The sequence below is a fragment of the Brienomyrus brachyistius genome, chromosome 15 (assembly GCF_023856365.1).
Source record: "Brienomyrus brachyistius isolate T26 chromosome 15, BBRACH_0.4, whole genome shotgun sequence".
NCBI lineage: Eukaryota > Metazoa > Chordata > Actinopteri > Osteoglossiformes > Mormyridae > Brienomyrus > Brienomyrus brachyistius.
Genome location: NC_064547.1, coordinates 14,731,257 through 14,749,953, shown reverse-complemented (window position 1 = coordinate 14,749,953; position 18,697 = coordinate 14,731,257). Strand labels below are relative to the sequence as shown.

The 18,697-nt window shown below is 41.7% G+C and overlaps 1 protein-coding gene across 3 annotated transcripts; it reads right to left on the bottom strand.

The window, feature by feature from the left end:
• Positions 1-312: 312 nt before the first annotated feature.
• On the bottom strand, positions 313-16,753 carry snx7 (sorting nexin 7). 3 transcript variants are annotated; one of them, XM_048976609.1, is made up of 10 exons: positions 16,550-16,752; positions 15,135-15,317; positions 13,988-14,098; positions 13,658-13,822; positions 13,135-13,333; positions 12,775-12,974; positions 11,210-11,296; positions 10,089-10,196; positions 7,114-7,266; positions 313-1,230 (listed from the first exon to the last, which is right to left on the bottom strand). In XM_048976609.1, exons 1-10 carry the CDS (start codon positions 16,646-16,648, stop codon positions 1,150-1,152), a joined length of 1,386 nt encoding a protein of 461 aa, XP_048832566.1. In that variant the 5' UTR covers positions 16,649-16,752; the 3' UTR covers positions 313-1,149. The 3 variants fall into 3 exon arrangements, with proteins under 3 accessions (XP_048832566.1, XP_048832567.1, XP_048832568.1); XM_048976610.1 differs by lacking the exon at positions 10,089-10,196; XM_048976611.1 differs by lacking the exons at positions 313-1,230; positions 7,114-7,266 and having other exon boundaries at positions 10,116-10,858; positions 16,550-16,753.
• Positions 16,754-18,697: the final 1,944 nt, after the last annotated feature.

Here is an 18,697-nt window from a genome sequence, read left to right as displayed (position 1 = left end):
AACAACACACACGCACACGCACATGCACGCCTTAGTAACAACACAAAATCAATTTAAGAAATTCACAAAAATTATCTGACTGCTTGTTGACCAATGGTATTCAAAAAACAACTATACTGCAAGTCAAATAGGACAATAGTTTTTCATTCCGTCTTTATAAACATGTTACTCATCTCCACTGTGCTGTTGCGTATTTTTCTATCGGCGGCTTATTCTTTATTTTTTTCTACAATCTCGTTCTTTGTACTGGGTGTAGCCGAATGACCAAGCATTGTCACATACATACAATAAAGCATCTCAAGTCTGTCTGTCTCCACGACTTATTGTCAGAACTACACTTTTAATAGTGCATAGAATTACAGAGCTCATTCAGATATCATTAAAACAAATGGCACATCAGGCTCTTCGGAACTATTTTACATAATCAAACTACTTGCATAAAGTTTTTTTTTGCGCCCACATTGCACAATTGCAATGCAGGAGGACTTAGTGGTGGTCTGAGTGGGAATTCTGCCCCATATTGGGGGTCCTATCAGAGTGTACAGGCTGTTTATCGAAGAGAAACTGTAAAATCATGAATAAGAGACAGAGTGATTTTGAATTTTTCATGATGCAAAAGTTACAAACATGCAAAACCTTCACTGCATCAAATAAAAAGGGAAATATCCATGACACCTATCTGAGAAGCTAAAACATGTTTAAGTAAAAACAAAGAAAAATACCATTTGAATACCTACAAACAATTCAGGTAACAAAATCTCATTTATTCAATTGAATTTATTCGTTTATTCGTGCATTCATAAAAACTTAATGCAGATCAATCTGAATCAAAAACAAATACTAATATATAATATACAAATATACTAAAACTATGTTGTTTGCATTGCTGTTGATATGTCAGGCACAATAAAACAGGAATACCCTTTTTTTTGCCCTACATCTCAGCATGGAATAAACTTAATCCAATGTAGTGTGGCTGTTTAAAAACCCTGAGGCAGAGTTATATAGAGCATTTGTGGCAACGTAACATTGCTCGCAGCACTAATAGAAAACGATGGCGCCGCAGTGCAGAATGTCACCCGGCAGAAACGCCCCTGGTCACGGGGGCTGCTCCTCTTTGGTCGTCTGAGGCTGGGGCAGGAAGGCGCTCTAGGAGGTCAGGCCTGCGCTTTTCTCCACGCTTTGGTCTGCGTTCATGGAGGTGAGGAAGGACTCCCACGCGGCCAGGCACTGCGAGAGACAAGCGCGCGGTGAGACGCCATTCACAGAGCTTATATCACCACTGGCCACACGTCGACGTGAACACAACCGCACAGCTGCAGTGCTGAACTGGTGACTTTATGTGACTCTAGGGAAGCATGCATGCATTACAAGCAAACAAGCAAGGCACTTTTAATGCAGCTAACTGAATGCATGATTTTCCCCCTAACTGTGGTTAGCTATAAAATCTAACTCAAATAATAAATGATAAATAATATTCCAAAAAACAGGACTAGTAAAGGGTAAAGGCGGGGAAGGGTATACGCGGGAAAGGGTATACGCGGGAAAGGATGCCAGTCCATAGCCTGGCACATACATGCACTCACTCTTTAGCAGTGCTTACTAATCCAGGCCTCAGAGACCCACAGACAGTCCTCCCTGGGAGGAAGCAAAAATGTGGATTTCCTGGCAGGGAGCGAAAACATGGACTGATTGTGGATCGCCGAGGACCCGACTGGGAAACACGGCTCTGTGAGCAAGTCAGAGATGCCGGTCCAGAAGCAGTACTTAGAGGACACACACTGGGAGAACATGCAACTCCACACAGCCAAAAAGTGACTGGAAGTGTGAGACGGCTGAGCTGCCCCACTGAGCCACCATGCCCCCTGTTATGCAACATTCACCTCAAAATGTATTTCTATAATTGATCTCGCTGTGTAACTAGATCATCAAAGCAGAAGAAGTTTGACTCGAAATAAAAGTGCAGTAAGTAATATCTGGACATAAAGAAATGAGAGAAAAAAACTTCAAAGACATTTATGTAAGACATGTTTGAAATGCTTGGAAAGTATTTTCAGTAGCAATAATTTCCTAAAAGAAGAGATACGACAATCCTGCAAAAATCTACGAAGCCTGTTTTAATAAAAACTGATCAAAGTGTATTTAACTTTCCTGGGTTTTAAATATTAAGAACCACCACTCTGAGGGACAAAACTTTGTTGTAGGTTATTAAAAAAATTGGAACCCTTGGCGTATTCTCAGCTATCATTATATACCCACCCATTTTCCATAACTAATTATGCAACGTCAAGTCAGAAACCAATCCCTGGGGGCAGATGGGAAGGCAGACTGGATGGATGGGGGGGGGGGGGGGCGCGTGTCTATCACAAAAGAAACATACACCGAGTACTTAAACAATCCCAGGGAAAACCTGTAAACTCAACACCTATGGAGCAAGGCCAGTAACGGCACCCAGAAAGCCGAGAGGCCATATTGCTTTCCATATAATGAAGGCTGGATTTGAATCTTCAAGCCCTGGAGATACAAGAGAAAAAGCATCTCACTGAGCCACAGCCCAGAAGATTGTACATACTGAAGATAAATATTCCTGTACGATATCACTGGGCGGATAATACATCACGTGCAAACTCATGGAAATCTATTGAACTTCCACCACAGGAAAGTAAAACCATTAACTCCGTATAATATTAAGTCGAACAGCCACATCCATTCACACAACCATGTTCAGGGCTAATATTCATTAGAAGTTTGACAAGTGATCAGACAGCTGCCTTTGTGACGAACTCCTGCCACTCCTGCCATCACTAAAAATAACACCCTGACACATGCATTTAATCAAGACTGCTTCAAGTTTCTGTGCAATCTCTAGAAAAGACATGCCAATTATATCAGGGCAAAAAAAATTATATATATAACAATTTCAATTATCATGCATTCACCTACCGATACGTTTTTATTCTGAACAAGCCCTGAATATTTTAAGGTTGGCTACTCAAGCTGGCCAGTAGCTATCAAATTTACCGTTTCTACCAGGACTCCTTTGCAAGGATGCGTTTGATGCAAAAAACCAAAAAACACACATTGTCCGAAGGTGGGTGGCTGGCGGGTGTGTTTTGATACCCACCTCCGCCGAGTGCAATGCTGATCCAAAGAACGGCTCATTGAGATGTGCACTCATGGCCCACTGGAGCCCGCTGCTGCTTTGGGAAACGGGCGAAATTGCTGGACAGGGATTCAGCACGAGGCATTGATTAAGATCTCTGCCGGCCAAGCATCCAGGGGAGGTGGGCCTCCCGCATAATTCATTATTCTGCTTATTAGGGGGATGGCCCACTGCCACCCAGCTTCTACAATGAAGCCGTGCTAGAAGACATCCAATTTGCTGCGCTGGGCTCGTCCGTATTTAATATCGTACCACTATGGCGAGTATTTCAAATGAAAGACATTCAACTTCCAGCGCATCAGGTTGAACCCCAACTCTGGACGGTTTCATAAGCTACGTTTCATTCTGCGCGAAATTGAAAGAGCAAATATTTGCGTGGGATTCCTCGCAAATATAAGCTGCTTCTGTAGAATTATTTTACTGATTTTTGTCACTTAAAATTGGGATGGCACTCCTCTAGGTGTGTGTGTTTTTCACCTCTATAAATAAAATTCCAGAAGAAGCAGCATCCTTATTAGGCACCCTAATTTGAGTCATTACTATCCACTATGCGTTTCCCGCAGCCTCCTGCCAGTCACAGGACAGGTTTGCATAATGCCTTAATCATATGGCTGCATGCATCCCTCTGATGCACCACTTGTCCTAGAGTCATCCGTGGAATTACGGATCCAATGGGACGCGCAGCCCCCTTTCAGCGTACATCCGCAGGCACGCCAAACATCGCCCTCACTCACAGGCTATTCCAGACCCCATTTAGGGGGGGTTCAGCCACCATATTTTTTTTGTCTCAGTCTCCCGGTAAAAATATTTTAAAACATTTTTGTTCTGTATTTTCATGCACATTTTATAGTCGGGGATCCCCCCCTCAGATGGGGAAATTTAATCAGGACCCAGCAGTATCCTACTTTTTTAGACTGAAAGAGCTTAACCCCCCTAAGGGGCAAATCCTAAAAATCACCCATGACCCCCCCAGGCCCTCAAAATGGATCTGGACCAATTCCTGAAGCAGCAGCTTGTTTCTGCTGAGGCAGGAAAACCTCTGAACGTCCTTCTTGTTAGTGCTATGGGCTGCTGGTCAGAAGGTCCTTCTTGTTAGTGCTATGGGCTGCTGGTCAGAAGGTGGGCTGCTGGTCAGAAGGTCCTTCTTGTTAGTGCTATGGGCTGCTGGTCAGAAGGTGTAAATGCATTCAAACTGCCATGTGCTACCAAACTGGGCAAAGCTTCAGCTCAATGAGATGGATGAAATAAAAACAGCAAAATGAAGGAGAAAACAAAACATCATAAAAGCAAGTCTTCAGATACTATCATTTCGGAAATTTTCTGCGATCCACTAAAGAAAATTGTTGATTAGGCTGAATGAAGCCTTATATTCCATAACAAGACACTCGTCTCTCCCATCTTCCAGCAACATTCTCGTTGCTATGGAGTCTCCATGGCAATTCACAGAAGCTGCAATTTTCAGCATACAGTTGTAGCTGCAGCGGGCACATAATATGACAGTAATAAAAACCGTCAGATATTTCAGTTCGTTAGAGCTTCTTCTAAATGCTATTTTTAATTATATTGGCTTAAGCTCTATGATGTAGCTAATAACTAAGAAGTAAGAGACAAATTCAACAACACAGACACACAGAGACAGACACACACACACACAGACAGACACACACACACACAGACAGACACAGACACACACAGACAGACACAGACACACACAATAGATAATTTGAAAAATTAGCATATTTGCAGGTGCTTAGACCGAAGAACCCCCCCCCCCCCCCCCCACAAATGTTTTTTTAAAAAATAGGTAGCAAGTAGAGTCAGAAGATCATAGGTAGCTAACTGCTTAGCATGTCTTGCTACCTGAGAATTTCCTAAACAACAATTGGGGTTATTTGATCGCGTAGTGACCGCTTGGGGACCCCAATGAAGATTGGGCAAATCGGATGTATCACCCCTTGAGCTGTTCTCCCATTGCTCAGCAGGGGGGCAAATATCTCAGTGAGCAAGGGGACCTCACAGCAGCAGCTCTCAGTGGTGTTCCAACTGTTTTCATTCCAACCCACATGACTTCCAACCAGCCACATTCATTATTAGCCTAATGAGGACCATATAAACCCGAATAAGATAGGGGTAGGGTTGCAATGAAAACATTTGAGTGGGGAAGGGGGCACCAGGAACAGGACTGAAATCCACTGCCTTACAGCATCGTCAACAGTTCCCCAAGTCTTAACAGGTGCCTGCAAACCCTTATTGGAGCCAATAGCCCAGCAGGCCCCACCAGGGTGCCGGGCATTATGTCGTTCCCAGCTTCACACCAGTTCAAGCAAACCGGAGGCTACAGCCAGCCCTCGCGTCAACAGCAATTATCACAAACTGCCGCTAATTAACACACGTTCAGCACACATCTCAAGGTGCAACTTCATCCATCATGCAGCCATCTTATAACTGCTTTCTCCTGGTCATGGTTTATGAGGCTTGAAGCTCCATTAAGACTTAAAAAAATCTGGGGAAATCAACACTTCTGTGTGTACATGGAGTGTGCACGTATGTATTTAAATTAAAGCACAAAGTATTTAATGTAGTCTACAAAGCTGCAGTACTATAAGTGATGGACTTGTGTCTGAATTTAGCCAAGACAAAGGCTACCAGGCAATGTTTATTAGACAAGATTAAATTATAATGTCTTTATGGGAGTGGTGATGGCGCAATATCAGCTTATTTTGTTTAATTGAACCCTTGGAATTGTTGTGTCCTGTACAGTTACAGTTGCTGGGTTCCTTTATCTTACCCTCATAAGACCAAATTCAGAAATATGTAGGCGGTGAGTAATGTGCACTGTCTCAGAATGAGTGAGTCAAGATGGCTCTAAAGAGCAGAATACACGTGAAAAATAAGCATCACTACTGCGCCAAATTTACGGAACAAGCCAAATGTTTCAAGCCGACAGCTCACACCAAGATATATGTGATTCATTAATGTAACAAAATAAGTTTACGACTAAATATACTGAACATAATGTTTGAAGAATCTTATAGACACAATTTTTCACTCAAACCCAACAGCTGAACAAATAAGCAAATAAATACCAGATATTCTTTTGGTTTTGACCTTGGCAGACATTTAAAAAAAAATATATACAAATACAAATGTTACGCTTCACATTAACTGCACCTTCATGATGCCTTTATAATGCATTCATAGAACATTCAGTGCCCCTACATAATGCATTTATAGAACATTCATAAGAAGCATGTAAGTATACCTTAACATCCTAACATACCTTAACAGCCTTAATATACACTAAAAAAACATCACGACAATCATTTTAAATCATTTAACCTGATAATGTTTGTTATTAACAGATACATGCTGACTATGAGTGTTGTATAAATGCATTATGAATGTATTATGATGATTGCACTGAATGTTCTATTAATGTCTAATGAACGCTTTTTGAAGGTGCAGTTAATGTAAAGTGTTACCATATATTATTTACTTCTCCCTTGGAATTTAATTGCGCATGTGATGAGAAGCAATGAGCATTCAGTTGAGAGAAGTATCTATCTGTTTGAGTATCCCAAAGCATACGCATTACTCAACAGGAGTAAAAGCATCTTATGATCATCACGTGAACTGCCAGCCATTGGGGGCTCTGACGGCACCTAAGAGCCGTCGTCATTCCGCAGTAAAATGTGCCAGCAGCACGCAGTATTACTCTCCAACTAAAACAGGACTGTTAAACCAGAAGACTGCGCAGCATCATATTTTCCTGTTTGCTTGCAGGTACAACAGCTATATCTTGGGTTAGGGTACCAAAACAATTCCCCAGGGAGAGCTTTCATATGCTAGCTCACAGATCACAAAAAGCAGAAATTTGCACCAACACCTGACTCACGAAGAAAAATAAATTAGCTGTAACCATCCATGCACCCACCTCCTTCTTCACTCACCTTCTCGTAATAATCGACGTTCTTCTCCGCGGTGCTCACGAAAGCGGCCTTGACGTCTCCCCGCATGTTGCTCTGCCACCTCTCCCAGTCCCCCTTCAGAGCACTGTTGGCACACTCCACCCTGTCCTCCAGCTTCTCAACTTCTCCTTTCAGCTGTTGGTTAATGCACAGGAGTCACGTCGAAGCACTTCACTTAGGCTACGCAAATAGCACTTGTGCCCATGTAGCAAAGTGGGACTGCAAGTGTATGTGATCATGATTCACTGACAAGTTAAACAGGAACTTTGGACTTCATGTCCAAATCATTTTACATTATTGACTTATCAAATGAAATCTAGAAATCTAAGAGATATTTAAAGATCATGCAGCTACACACACGCGCAACAACAAACGCACATATGCACAGAACTGAAAATAATAATCATCACTTTTCTGACATAATTCCCTCCGGAACAACCCTCTTTCCTTTAGGGTTATGGATGAGAACTCACAGAAATTCTCATTTAAGTGTGAAAACGCCCAACCTTCTGGTGGGACCAAAAGTCAACCATTATGCGTGAAAATAAGGACTAAAGACTATCTTGCAAAAACTGTGCAATAAGGATTCTCAAAACTCTCACATCCAAGTGAGGGTATAATGTGCAAATAACCTTGACGAAGAGCAGGCCTTGAACAGGAGCAAGCAATCATCAACCAGAACATGTCTGCTTGACAGTCAGAGAGTGACTCACTCAATTTCTTTGCCTCCTTGTTTCCTTATGATCTAAGGAATTGACAGGATAAATAAACAAAAGCCTGGTGGTCTTCACTAGCAATGGCTGATGGCAATTACCAGCCTTCAGGGGACAAAGTTGTGGACAGTAGCATCCGGAGGTTTTGTTTCTGTATTATTTCTGTGTTCAACTGCAGATTCTCAAGTCAGCTCCAACGTTGACTCAACACATTTGTGGAAAAACAGAAACGCAAAGAAAACATCCCACAAGTATCAGATGATGCTGTCCAATTATTTTCCATGACTCAGACCAGTTTCTGTATGATGGATGAAACATTTCAGTAATACTCTCCTATAGTTCTCTTCAGTGTCAATTTATCTCAGTTTAAAATCTCAGAAATAGTTGCGAGACAGATTCAAGTCGATTCATTTTTTTATATTGACGTAAAGAAATGAAAATGGATTTTAAACCATCTGTAGTTGTATTACATTACGTCTTTCAGAAAAAAGTTTATATCTTTAAAAAAAGAATCCAGCTTTAATTTCAGCAATAGTCATTCATGAAAGAGTGTGGCTTCCTTACTCCATAATCCATCTGACCAAGAGCTAGACAGCCAACTATGACTTATAAAGCCGTGTTTCAGGTGATACAGTAACAACACCAGTCTTCAGGAAATGTAAAACAGGTGAATAACTTGATTAAGTGGTGTGGCAATGCCGTACAAGTCACAGCACAACAGCAAGAGTGTCAACTGGAAATGCGGTTTTAAAATGCATAATTGTACTGCTTGTATGGTACAGTAGATAGCAGATAAGTGCATTTAAATGTATGACAAAAGGAAAGCAATGTCACTTATTTGCAAATGCACATTCAGAAAACGGCAATTGACGAGACAGCTGCCATTTAAGGTGAGATAATGTTCTTACTCTCCGAAGAGGTAAAGAGGAAAGAAAAAAGGGAAAAAAATCCCAAAAACACAAAACTGCTGAACTATTTCAATACAAATGAAGATGCCTATAAGTGTTTGGAATAATATCCCACTACATTATCATGGAATGGCTGACTGCTAAACACAAGGATGGGTATTGCAGTATACATGCCCTAAGTACACACCTGATATTTTCATTTAACGTGCTACAGTTAAATAACTGACTTTGGATTTGCTGCCACCGCATGGTTAGAAACTATATTACAAGTTTTTAAAAAATCATTTGGATTAATTTTCATTTCATCACCAAATATGCTGCCTTAAACCACACATCTAGCAGACTTGTAGACATTTTTTTAAGGAAAAAGGTTCTGCATCTGTAAAACACCCACAGAACATGGCAAAATCTCACTGATGAAATGGCGCTAAAGGTGCAGACCAACAAAGGAGGACATGTAGAACCGGAGAGATTAGTATTTGGCTGAAATCCTGCACCCAGAGAGCTTCTCGAAATGGTACAGAGTAATGAAGCAACGTCAGGGTTAAAGACATAGGGAAGGCCCACCGACATACCGAAAAGAGATTAGGTTTGAGTAACACATAAGCCCTACTGGAAAACCACCAAAATGAAGTCCACCACAAATCCCGTCCAACAAGTTCCGTTGTTCCACTATTCGTACATAGAAAGGGGTGCGACCTGCGCTGAGTTGGTAACATTTCGATATAAACTTTAGTAAACTGATATAACAGTGATTAATGTATGACTATCATTTGTAGTATATAAACGTTATTTCCGTCATCTGGCTCTTATGAATTCCCTCATACAATAATTTCTGGAAACGCTTTACATTAACTACACATTCATAATGCCTTTATAATGCATTCATAGAACACTCATAAGAAGCATGTAAATATACCTTAACATCCTAACATACTTTAACAGCTTTAATATACATTAAGAACAAACATTATGATGATAAAACATTGTAATCAAATAATGCTTGTCATTAATGTATATTAAAGCTGCAAATGTATGTTAGGATGTAAAGGTATATTTACATGCTGCTTATGAGTGTTTAATGAATGCATTATAAAAGCATTATGAAGTGCAGTCAATATAAAGTGTCACCTAATTTCTTAGAGACTGCGCACTTTCTAACAAATTTCACAGTCTGGTTATTTATTTTTTTTTGTTTTGTTTTTTTTTTTTGGGGGGGGGGGGGGTTACAGAATTGGTTGTCCATATTTAAAAGCTTCTAAAATGTTACCATCCCAGACCAATCACTGACGGAACTGGCTTGTTAGATGGTTATTGTGCTCTGCAGTTTTGATACCTCTTCAATTTGACCATGAAGTCTCTGTTCCTGCTGTTGTCTGGCTTCTTCCGGGACTTTCCCGAGCAATCTCCCCAGCACAATGCTTAGATCCTCAGTGTTCGTCAACTAGTGACACAATGGACGTGAGGATGGTCAGTTCTCCATGAGGAGGAAGGCCCACGAGCACATCAGAGTCACTACGTCCTTCCTGAATTGATATCATGCCGCAAAACTAGGCCAATGACCCCTTCATAAACTTAGGGTATTTGTTCACTATGCTAAAGGACATTATACACTGCAGTTACAAGATGGTTAGTATTTGTCACATGATCACATGACCAGATTAAGTTCGGACAGACAAATTAAGTTTATTTAACATTAAGCTACATACAATTTCATGCAATTGATTACATTTACTAATGTGACTCTGCAGGTCACCATTAAATAAAATTAAGCCCAGAAACGCCGACTCAGAGGAAAAAGACTCGTGTCTCAAGTGTTGAGTTTCTTTTCCTTCTGGCCCAATAAATGCAGAAGCTGAACGCCACCTGCTTGTCCTTTATGCGAAACGCCTCTCTCTCCACGAGCACATCCCAGAACATCTGAGCCCCCTGACTCTGCCTCCTTTAAAATGCATGGTGTTCAGTGTTCAGTTAGCTGCAGTGTTCAGGCTTGACATTCCGTCTTTGTTACTTTGACGCGTTTGCCCTTCCCTGGGCCGAACGCCAAATGCTCTGGCAATCCACACCCAGCGGATCTTAATCATACTTAGAATCCATGGAGGTCATCTGGTGGACAAAACAGGTACCTCGGAAGCTTATTTTTATTAAGTGATTTTAAAAATATATATCTGACATTTGAAGGAAACCTCCAGAGCTCATTATTTCAAGATTAGTTCTTCAATATTCTCCTGCTTCAGCATCATATAAGGGCTCAATATGGACTCATGAACAGTCTTGGTATATTTACATAATCTTATGAACAGACGTTTTCCAATATTGTCAAATACCCCGTTGGGTTTAAAATGGATTGCATGGAAATGAATGAAGATGTGACAGGTTCGGAGGAGCTTATTGCTAATGAAGCCTGGGATCGGTAGGAGAACATTAGAGTGACAATCAAGTCAATGTTGTACTTACTGCTTCTCGGTCTGCCTGCTTGCTAACTAGAATATCGCATTTAGCTTCGTAGTCCGTTTGAATGTTGTCACGCCTTCTCAGAACCGCCTAAAAATAAGACACACACAAAATAAATATCTTTGCTTGTAGCTGATTCTATCATTACTGAAGCACAACATGAGAAACTGACTCTCACTGGTATAAACAGAGGCAAAACATAGTAAGCCTGGATTACCAGTTATCCCTTCGTCATCAGGATTTGTTTCAACTTGCAGAGGCCCCACCTGGGATTGTGCAACTGTGAACCAGTCCTCAATCGTGATCAGCTGCCTATAAGCTTTTATAACCAGTGATGTTCCCGAGCAAATCTCAATAATCTGAACCAGGGCCAGTTAGGAGGGTGGCACAGTGGTGCAGTGGTGCAGTGGTCAGCACTGCTGCCTCACACCTTCAGTCTCTGTTATGGCTCCATGTGTGTGGGCTGTGCATGTTCTCCCCATGTCATTGTGGGGTTTCCTGCAGGTACTCCAGTGTCTGAGGGAGGATGAGTGGATGGTGTGTGAGTATGTGAGTGGATGGAGTGTGAGTGACTGGCGTGTGAGTGTGCCCTGTGATGGGTTGGTGCCCCATCCTGGCTTGTTCCCTGCCTTGAACCTGTAGCCTCTGGGATAATCTCCAGACCCCTCGACGGCCCTGAACAGGACAAGCGGTTACAGAAAATCGATGGATGGATCAGTATCAGCAACAACAGCCTGATCCAAAGCCCGATCTACTCAATTTCCTGTGTCCACCTAATTTATGTCACTTGTGCAGATTGTAAAGATCTGTCACACGCTGCAGTAGGAGGCATATGGCTTGAAACTACAACGTATCAAGATATCAGCCATGAGGAGATTCTTTGAACTGGAAACTCAAAGTATCCCAAAAGCCACCTGCAATGTTCGCATCCTTTCGAGAGGCAGAGACAGAACGTCGTTTAATACGCAGAAATAAAGAACAGAGATATGAAAAGGCTTACTCAGATGAAGAAAGTCGGTTGTGTGTATGGGTTTATATCTGCCACATTTTGTTTGCTTACTTATGATCAAGGTTAGGGCCGAGTAGGGGTGAGGGATATCATAGTTAACACTATGTTTATGTCTATAGAAATGAATGGAGAGTCCCCACAATGATAGGATTATATGAACTGTGTGTGTGTCTTTGTCGGTGTGTGTGGGGATCGGGACATCCCAAATTATAACAGGAGCCAGTAGAGGCAACCCGAAGCCCATGTGTGACATCAATGATTTGTCCCTGAAGGTTTATTCCTTCCTATATTCCTATACAGATTTCCACCAGAGCCCAGTTGGGGCAGTGTACGACACAGCGTGGGTAAGACCTCGGTGTGTCTGATCAGAAGGTTGCTGGTTTGAGTTCTAGACTTGGCGGAACAGTCACATGCTCACTGGACACTTGAGCAAGGCCTTTGCGATATGCGAAAAAGGAGCATTGCAATGTAGCTGTACTTGTATAAATGACAAAGAAATCATCACTTTTATTTTGTGGGACTAAAACGTTTCACAAGTAAATAGTGCCTGCATCAGTACCTTTATGGCGTCCGAACACAGGACGTACTCGTGCAGAAGGGGGACCAGGTTGTTGGACATCTGGCTGAGCTGCTCCTCTGTTGCCTGGCAACACGTGTCGATGCAACTGGCTACGCCCTTCAGAGGTTCCACCAGCTCCTCCTCAGAGCCAGACCACAGGACGTAGGTCGGCCCGTAGTGCTTTAGATCATCCAGGTATTCTGCAACAGACCACAGCCTGAAACCACCACTGGCATGCAATTCAGAGCTCAGGTTGTAAAAGTTTCACACCAAAACAGGCACATTTCACTCGAGCCTATTAAAACCAGAATTGTATGCACACAGCTTGCGATTTACAGGAATGCTGCCTTCATTTCCTACCCTTTATTTCTTTGGCTATCCTCTGGGTGACCTTGTCCAGCGAGCTCATTCTCTGGCTGAAGGTGTCCACATACTCCTGCATGGCGACAAATTCCTCCGGTCGGTTCTTGACTCCCCTGACGCTAGCAGCTACGGCCCGGACCGTGTCGCCCATCCTGCTCAGCAATCCCGGACCTTGCTTCTTGTGAGAGGTGAGCTCCTGCCGAGAGAAACAGAAGCTCCAACTGGACTACAACAAACGCTCACATGGACAAAGATCTCAAAAACAATGTGTTATCATTCCCGCTATTTAAGGAGAAGCAGCTAAGGGTAAATGCTTGTGACTAGATGCCGCCTGGTTCCTGGCCTAAGAAATGAAGTATCCTTCATACTTCAGATAAACATCTAGTTGCATGAGAAAACACCTTAGCAAAGACGTATCGATTTTCATTTCCAGAAGGGCTCTAATTTAATCCCTGAGGGTGCTTCCGCAGCACGCCTTTTGGTAAAGATATTTGTAATTTGACCAAAACGTGCATCTTACCCAGGCCTGGGCAGTGAGGAAGATCTTGAAATCGGCATTGCAGGACAGAATGGAGTGTTCGGCAATTCGGCAGAGAAACTTGTGAAGGGCTTTCCGACGAGTCTCGATGAAGTCATCGTTGAACCTCTCCACCATTCCCTTCATCACAAACTTCTCCGGCAAGGGCTAAGGGGAAAGTTTGTGTTTAAATTCGAACAGCTAAACCAAAACAACAGCTATCACAGATAAACTAAAAACTGACCGTCGTAAATACAAAAAAAGCACAGGACGGCAGGAAAAGTGCAGTAACAACAGTAGTAAGAACTTCATGAAGCGTGGAAGATATCTTACATGAACAATGAGTGTAGGATGTGTCTCTTCCACACGGTCCCTCAGCCACAGGAAGTCCTGGTAGCGCCGACGGACCTCGAACTCGCATGAGTCAAAGTCGCTGCGTGTCGTCTTGAAAACAAACAAATATACACCTTTTGTTTTGTGAAAGGGGAAAAAAAAAGTATTTCTGTCCACTTCTCCAACCAGTATGAGGGTGTGACTGGATGAAAGAATTCAAAGCACTCTTGAGGTAGCCCATGACGAGGAGCGCTTTAACTCACGTTCCATTCCAACGCAACCTGAAAGACAGTGAGCTTCGGAGGCGTGCCCAACAAACACTGCGGTGCAGTGCTCGCATCTGGCCATGGGCAAATTGTTGCATATTATTTTTCAGGACAAACTTTTCAGGAAAATGTTTATGTAAACAATGTCAATACTATCCAAATTAACTGATGCTAAGTAATATGGACAAAATATTTGCCATTAGAGAATTCCAGTAGAATTTGGATGTTCTCTCAGTCAGTTCAGATATGTAATACATTCTGATTGTTGGGATGTGTTTGATCAGTGGAGCAGTCATCAATGTCAATAAAATTAATCCTTATTTATTTTATTTATTTTTTTAAAACTGAAGATGTACTATATTACAGAGGGGAAGGAACACAGCAGGAGCCAGTTCATTAGTTACATTTTCGCAGCAATTAATTTCCAGCCATTTAAATCAGTGTCTACACTAAACCTAAATATTGGTCTTATTGCTTGGATAGAGAAAATATGCCAGTTTCCTGATATCTGCCTGCTTTTGTATAAAAATACTTTAACTGTTCTACGTTTTTCTGGTGATAGTTTGGTTCATTGACATTGTTGACATGTTCTTATGCAAATAATTGTTTCCTGAAACATTTGTACTAACTAATTTGAAATAAATGACTAGTAAATGATAGTTTCATTTATATTAAAATTGGACAGAATATAGGTTCTTTTTATCGTTCTTACAAGCTACGGTGCTTTTGGGAAACGAGGATGAGTTTAGCCAATTAGAATTACAGGAGACATTGTTTTCATTATAATATGTATATAAAAAAATCGCAGCCTCGGTTCACTTAGCAGGTAAACCTCTATCCTTTAAGCTGAATCTACTTTTTTAGGCATTATTGAAACATACCTTGGTTACGACTCTGTAGGTGATGAAGGTCTCCAAAGCTGTGACGTGGCTCTCTGGATTATCCACCGTGACAAATATATCCCTGGTGTCCGACTCCTCTTCGAACCTGTACTGATTGGTCATGGAGGACGGAGAAGTGGGCAGGGAAGCACTGACAGAGCTGCCGTCTGTCAAGGTGACATCCTGAGAAAAGACAAAATTAAGCAGCAGCGTAAGAGGTATGTCACTTATGGAGCACGCACTGGTAACATTTAAAAGTTTTAAAATATCAAATAAGAGGTGCACTGCTGTTTCAGCCGGAAATCCAAAATATTGCTAATCTAGTATCCAATATCACTAATCACTGCCGCCACGTAACACACGCACCACTACCACGTTTTAAGTGATACAAAAACACTCTTTTGTAACTTTTAAATTCCAGCAGCAGCCCGACAGCAAGAAAGAACATCACTAGTCATTTAAGTGGACCTTCGCAGGTTGTAGTTAACTGTATAGCACGGCTAGGGTTAGGTGTGCAAATCCCACCATCCTAAATGCTCATCCAAGCTGCAAACAGGCAGGGGATTTACGCTTCTCCACAAAACGACCGTAGGGCTTTTTCTTTCTTTTTTTTGTCTATAGACCGTCCCATTTCGCTTCATACATCATTCATTAACAAACCAAAGTCAGCAAAACAGCAATTCCCTTTCGGGTTTGTCAGCAAGAAAAGCTGGCCTTTTAAACCACCATAAAACCGAAACTTTAATACGCCTGGTAGTCAAAAATAGTCTGGTAGTGTTCCCATACGTACAAGACATATCAAAGGGAGTCAGGATCCACATAAAGAGAGTTAAAAACCCCAGGAAGTCATCGGTCAAACAATAAAAAGTAGCTCTAAAATGATTTAAAAGTGCACTTTGTTGTGCGTATGTCTGAATGATGATCAATAACAGGAACTGCACTCATCACATTGTCTTTTGTGAAAATGGAAAGTTGTGAATTCTTTAGAAATGCAGTGCAAATTAACTCTTTGAAATGGATCTTTTCCACGTTTAGGCATACTTGATTTTTTGTCTTTTAAGCGCGGAGGTGCAGCGACGTAAATAAATAAAAAAGTGTTAAGATGTTACATCCCGCCGGAATGACAGGCACCTGATTGCGTGAACTTTGATACGTGGCTCACTTCAGTCAGTGTTAACCTACAAGGAAGCGACCTAATGTTCAGGAAAAAGTTACTTTATTGTTTTATTCAATATCGAACAAAAGAAAGAAAGTTACATCAGCGACAGTCCTTACAGACAACACGATCCTGACTCCATGTTGCATTAAAAAAATGTATCCACGCAGCACAGTGTCGTTTTCACCCAAAGTTTTTTCCGCACCTACCTAGAGATCCGTGTGATTCGTTTCTCTTCCTCCTACAATCGCCGCCTTACCTTGCTGAAAACTTCCAAGTCGTCGTCCTCGTCCAGCTCCAGCATTTCTTCCGTGAGAGCCGGCGTGGGAAAGCCGGCGGCGGTGAGATCGGAGCTCATAGCTCGGCGAGCTCGGGATGCCAGCGAAACGCGAGCCAGTCCGGCCCGCAGCCGAGGACAGTATGTGGCCGACCGGGCGGGCGGCCAGCCGGGGGGGCGGATGCGGAAATACCGCTGAAAGGAAAAAGGGGGCGCAGTCCGCCTGGATACGACAGCAGGCAGCCAGTCCCAGGCGGCGAGCTCGCATCGGCTGTCTGCTGTTAGGTAAAACCACTTAGATTATTATTATAATAATTTTGACGAGATGAACACTGTAGAAAAACGTTTCCAAGCTCGCATTTTAAGCGCGTCGTTTTACTGTGTTCGCATTTTGCGGCCATGTCTCATGTTCCAGCCACTGATCGAGCTCGGGGTAAGAGGGAACCATGCAGTCCCAGGCAGTTCTCATTCATTTCAATGGGAGCTGGAATTTGAACTAGTTAAAATCCCAGTCTCTGATCAGAAATGAATTTCTGATATCACGAATTAAATTGTAACTAGTTTAAATTAAAATAGTATTTTAACTAGTTACAATTTAATTACTGATTTTAGAAACCGGATTTTCATCTAGTATTTTTTTTATTTATTTCTGATAACACAAACTGGCATTTTAAATAGTTACAACTGAATTCATGAAAACAGAAATTGGCATTTAACTCGTTCCAATTCCAACTTTCATAGAAGTACATTAGAAAAACATTTGGAATCTCACTAGCTAAAATAGAATTTCTGATATTGGGAACTGGCATTTTGGCTAGTTAAAACTGAATTATCGGTATAATGCATTGTGTCTGGTTAAAGTTGAATATCTGATATCAGAAATATATATTATAACTAGTTGCAAATGAATTTCTGATATTGGAAATTTGCATTCTAAGTGGTTATAACTGAATTTGTGATATCATCTATAAATGAATGAAAGGTATAATGGCTTGGCATATAGGTTACACGGATCACAAGGCACGCGCACACACACACACACACACACACACCCACACATACACACACTAATAAAGATGCTGGTTTACTTAACTGCATGTCTTTGGATTTCAGTAGGAGACCCACACATGCAATGCAGAGGCAAAATTTAAGGACCCATTCATGATTGTCATGATTGGGTCCACTCTCCCACCCAAATCAGTGTTTAATCTCCTATTTAGTCTGTGTAAGAGATCGTATATTTTAACAGAAATAGGTAGTACATCACAGCATATTGCATGGATTGAGGTAAAGTACTTTGCTGAATTTGAAAGCAGAAGTTGGCATTTATATTTAAGATATGTGCGTTGAACTTTCAAGGTCAGGGTTATTGTTTAGTGCTCCGTAGTTACTGCACTCGCAGATGTCTGGTAGTAACACAACAGCCTTCCAAGGAATGTGACTGATGACCATAAATGGCACCAAGGTACAGGGACTGCTTAATGCCAAGACTAAACTGCTACTAAGACCAAAGTGAAAACCCAAACGTGGGTGTTTAATTCCAGCTAATGTATCAGGCCGTAAATCAGATTTTCTTCAGCAAAACCCATTTAGCGACGTCATTTTCAAACAGAGCTACTTCGATTCTTGAGCAAATAAGACCATAGATGTAAAGACATATTGGAGAGTGCCCCCCAAAAACTTAAAAAGCATCATTCTAGAAAAACAATGACTTCAAAGTTAAATATCCATCCATGCATCTTTTAGCCACATTTGCTGCTCAGGGTCACATGATGGTTGGAGCCAATCAGAACAGGGTGCTTAAAAGTACTGCTTACACTTATACATCATCAGAAACTCTGCCTAGCTGCACTAATGCCTGACGACCTTAAGTTTGCACTGAAGGACTCTTGAGCAAGGCCCCATCATTGTTCCTGAGACTGACTGACCCTGTTTTCAATTGTGCATCTCTTTGTGGAAAAATATCTACTAAACGAATAAATTGTTTTGGACAAGAACAGCTGCTAAGAAAAGAACTTATGAGTAAACTGGAAAGTAGCGTCTGTCATGTATGATGTAATGTGGTGTTTCCCAATCCACTCCTTGGGGACCCACAGACATCCAAGTTTTGGCTCCCGGTAGGGAGCTAGA